At 47.3% G+C, this 4,355-nt stretch overlaps 1 protein-coding gene across 2 annotated transcripts in view; it reads left to right on the plus strand.

Moving 5' to 3' along the window:
• Positions 1-1,564: 1,564 nt before the first annotated feature.
• Positions 1,565-4,355, plus strand: part of GINS3 (GINS complex subunit 3 (Psf3 homolog)) — an 11,277-nt gene continuing 8,486 nt past the window's right edge. For both annotated transcript variants that reach the window (XM_011993992.1, XM_011993993.1), the window contains exon 1: positions 1,565-2,205. In XM_011993992.1, coding sequence (XP_011849382.1) covers positions 2,020-2,205 — 186 coding nt within the window. In that variant the 5' untranslated portion in view covers positions 1,565-2,019. The remainder of the gene's footprint in view (positions 2,206-4,355) is intronic.

Genomic DNA, 4,355 nt, shown 5'->3' on the forward strand with positions numbered 1-4,355 from the left:
ACCTTCCTGTCTAGTAGCTCCTGGACACCATGTGTCCCAAACTGAACTCATCCTTTCCCTCCAACTGCCCCTGTTCCTGTGTTCTGTGTATCTATTCATGACATGTCCATCCACCTGGTCAACCAGGTTCAAAACCTGAATCTCTGACTACTCTCTATACTTCACTTCCTGTATCCAATTGGTTGCCAAACACTGCCCACTGAACAGCTTCCAAGCATCTAACCTCTCTCTATCTACTGCTGGAATTCTCTTCCTGAAGCTCGGATTTATGTTATTATTTGCCCCCAAACCTTGCATTTTCCTCCCATTTTCTATGGAATGGCCTAACTCCTTAGAATGGTACCAAGACTTTCCAGTTTGGCCATGCCTTTCCACCCCACTCTACCTTGTTTTCATTGTCCTCTGAATTTCATTTATAAAGGTGACTGGGTGATGACAATCAATGAATTAGTGGCCAATGCCTTTGAAAGTTTTATTATTAAAAAAATAATAAAAAAGAAAGAAAGTTTTATTATAGTTCTCAAGAGAAGGGGCTGTGCCTATGACCACACGAGAAAGTATTAGGGTCAATGAGGAAGCAGAGGGAGCAAGGAGAAAGCCCAGAGCCTTTATTGCCATGGGAAGCAATGGGCGAGGCAGGGAAAGGAAGTCTGAGCAAGCTTAGGATGGAATAGTTTGAATAATGTTGGCGAGATCTGGGATATAGGGGTGAATTTTAGTTGTCTGGTACTTGGCCATGGGGTGATTTATTACAGTGACTTGGGGCAGGGAAAATATTGGTGTGTGAGATGGATAAAGGTGGTGTGGGGATATAGGCTTGGGTTGGTTGGTTTGTATATGAAAGGGGTGTTCACAAGCAAGTTGTTTGCTATCTCTAGGAATTAGCTAATTCTGGAGGGGCAATTCTTCCCCAGGTCCGCAAGGCCCCAAGATGTCAACGCATCATAAAATACAGAAAACAGAAACTAAAATCCACGATTAATACACACCTCCTTTCCCACACACCCTTTACTCCCGACTCCAGTAGCCGCAGAAATGCTCTTCTAGACGAAGTAAGTTCTGTAGCGCATCTCTCAACAATCTGCTACCACCCATAGCCCTGGCTGAGGACAGCCATCAAACCTGATACTATGCGACCATGGTCCTTCCCCTGGTCACTGGATAGTGATCGCACCCAACACAGGCACCCCCATCTATAGGGTGGCTGGCGATCTGTGGCCATGTGGCCTGCCTGGACCAATCGATAAACTGGACCAATCGGATTTCCATTTTTAGGGATTTAAATTCAGAGCCATAAAAAGAGATTGTCAGTTGATGATGAGCTAGGACACCCTGAAGTACACTCACAACCTTTGCAAGCCATGTGCAGTCTAGTGCTCCACCCCTCTACCCACCCCGTCCAACCCCCACCAAAATACTAACCAAATACAACACACTAGTTCATTATCTAGACTATAATAACTCGCTGGGGATAGTGCTGGAAGTTTTTGTCTAACATTTCTTTCAAATACCAAGATTAACGGAGTTGCACAGTGAAAAAAAACTGTAGGAAAGAGCTGGACTTAGGCCTGGAGCGACGGGCACAAGATGCCTTTATTTTAAACCCCTAAAAGTGTTGCAAAGTGTTTTTAACTTCATATAAATATTTAAGGATCACATGAACACAGTCCAGTACAAATGGGTCCAGGAGCTTCAACGAGCGTTCCAGCTTCTTCGTAATGTTCCCCTACTGGGCAACTAGCGGAGGGAAGAGAACTTCCGGCGCCCCCACCTACCGCTCCCCTGCTGTGTCCCACTGCTCTAAATCTGCAGACTTGGTCGATTGCTTCTGCCTGGGCGGTACCGCCCGAATCGACTGCTCCTGTCTGACGCGTCCCCGGGCGCGGGAAACGAGTTTCAATCCACTTTCCTGACCCCAACCATCCTGCCCAGTGTCCGCCTCCCCGTCTTGTACACCCCTAACTCCCTGAGGCTCCTCCGAATCACGCGAGTGGAAGCGGAGAAGCTCAAGTGGCCGCCATGTCGGAGGCTTATTTCCGAGTGGAGTCGGGTGCCCTGGGGCCTGAAGAGAACTTTCTTTCTTTGGACGACATCCTGATGTCCCACGAGAAGCTGCCGGTGCGCACGGAGACCGCCATGCCTCGCCTAGGCGCTTTCTTCCTGGAGCGGAGCGCAGGCGCCGAGACTGACAACGCCGTCCCACAGGTGAGCCTTTGGGTGCGGGGTCCCGCCCGGAAAGACTTCAGCTCCCGGCGGGCCTCGCGGCCCTGGGACGCCGCGTCGGGGCGCGCTGCCCCCTGGGATTTGTAGTTTTCGTGGAGCCAGGGCCAAAGGCGCTAATGACTTCTTCCTGGGAACTCCGCGGGGTCTCGTCGCGCTCAGGGTGGTCTCCAGACTTGTTATTCGCCATCTGTGGTGAAACTACACTTATCATAAGTCGCCAAGCGCCTCCAACATTGATTTCATTTTTGAAACTGTCCAAATTCGTTAGTGTCTTCCCCCTACCCCCTACAACGTGTGTTGAATGCTTGAAGATTGGCTCCAGCTGAACACTTCAGAATTAGAGTTCTGATTATGTTTGCCTTAAAACAGCTTTGGGCTCTGTAAGAGCATGTGATAAGTGGGAACCCCAAGTTGCTAGATTCATGCCTGCATAATGATGACAGGATCAGCACCCACTTACTGAGGGCTTACTTAGTGCCAGCATGGATGGGTGTGGGGAGTAAGCTTTTCCCTTTAATTGAACAGCCAGAAACGTTGGGTCACTTGGCCAGGAGCTTCAGTTAGTGGTGAGCTGACTTGGCCAGGAGCTTCAGTTAGTGGTGAGCTGGGATTCGGAACCAAAGGTCGTATGGCTTCAAATATAAAACTGTCCCAGGAACAGGGCTTGTAATGATTATGTTGGATTTCCTGTTTCACCTGTTTTGTTTAGAACAATGTTTTTTGTTTGGTCTGTTTGTTTCAAGTTAATTTTTATCAAAGTAATACATAACCAACGTTTTAAAAGTCAAATAGGCCGGGCGCGGTGGCTCACTCCTGTAATCCCAGCACTTTGGGAGGCCGAGGCTGGCGGATCACGAGGTCAAGAGATCAAGACCATGCTGGCCAAAGTGGTGAAACCCCATCTCTACTAAAAATACAAAACTTAGCTGACTGTGGTGGCGGGCGCCTGTAGTCCCAGCTACTCGGAGGCTGAGGCAGGAGAATTGCTTGAACCCAGGAGGCGGAGTTTTCAGTGAGCTGAAATTGTGCCACTGCACTCCAGCCTGGCTACAGAGCGAGACTCCATCTCGAGTCAAATAGTACCAAAAGATTTATAAGAAAAAATAACAGGCCCTGCTTTGCTTTTCCCACTTCCCCCCCAAGTCCACAGGGCTCATGTACCTTTTTTAGTGGTGTCTTAAAATTCATCTCCGTATTTCTAAATAATATTCTTAAACTTACCTTGTTGGGTTGTTTTTTTTTTGTTGTTGTTGTTGTTGTTTGGATGTAGACATTATCTGTTGACTTTGCATCCTAGCAAATGAGGATTTCGTTCCCATACACACTGGTAAACATGGCTCTATGCTGTCCATACTTTATTCATATTTCCTTAGTTTTTAGTTAATGTCCTTTTTCTGTTTCAGGATTCCACCTAGGATACCACATTGCATTTAGTAGACATATTTCCTTAGCCTCCTGACAGTTAATCAGACCTCCTTGTTCTAATGACCTTGACGGTTTTGTGGAGTGGTGGTCAGGTATTTTGTAAAATGTTCCTCAATTGGAAATCTTTGGTTTTGGGGTAGTTTTGTTTTTGTTTTGTTTTTTTGTTTTTTTGACAGAGTTGCCCTGTCATCCAGGCTGGAGTACAGTGGCATAATCTCAGCTCACTGCAGCCTCTTCCACCTCCTGGGTTCAAGCGATTCTCCTGCCTCAGCCTCCCAAGTAGCTGGGATTACAGGTGCCCACCATCACACCCAGCTAATTTTTGTATTTTTAGTAGAGCCAGGGTTTCACCAGGTTGCCCAAGCTGGTCTGGAACTCCTGACTTCAAGTGATCCACCCACCTCAGCCTCCCAAAGTGCTGGGATTACAGGTGTGAGCCACCTCGCCCAGCCTCCTTTGTTTTTGTTTTTATTCTTTTTTCTCAGGATTAGACTTGGTTATCAGCTTTAGGGAGGAAGACCACAGAGGCAGGCAAAGTGCCATTTTCATCACGTATTAAGGGTGCCTACTATCAACAGGACTTTTTACTGTTCATTTGAACCTTGGCAGAGGTAATGTTCATGAGGTTGCTCCACGTTTTCATACTGTACTCTTTGGACGGAAGTCATTATCACTCACTGAAGGAGGAGGGAGTCATGTTCCACTTC

The sequence above is a fragment of the Mandrillus leucophaeus genome, unplaced genomic scaffold (assembly GCF_000951045.1).
Source record: "Mandrillus leucophaeus isolate KB7577 unplaced genomic scaffold, Mleu.le_1.0 Scaffold44, whole genome shotgun sequence".
Taxonomy (NCBI): Eukaryota; Metazoa; Chordata; class Mammalia; order Primates; family Cercopithecidae; genus Mandrillus; species Mandrillus leucophaeus.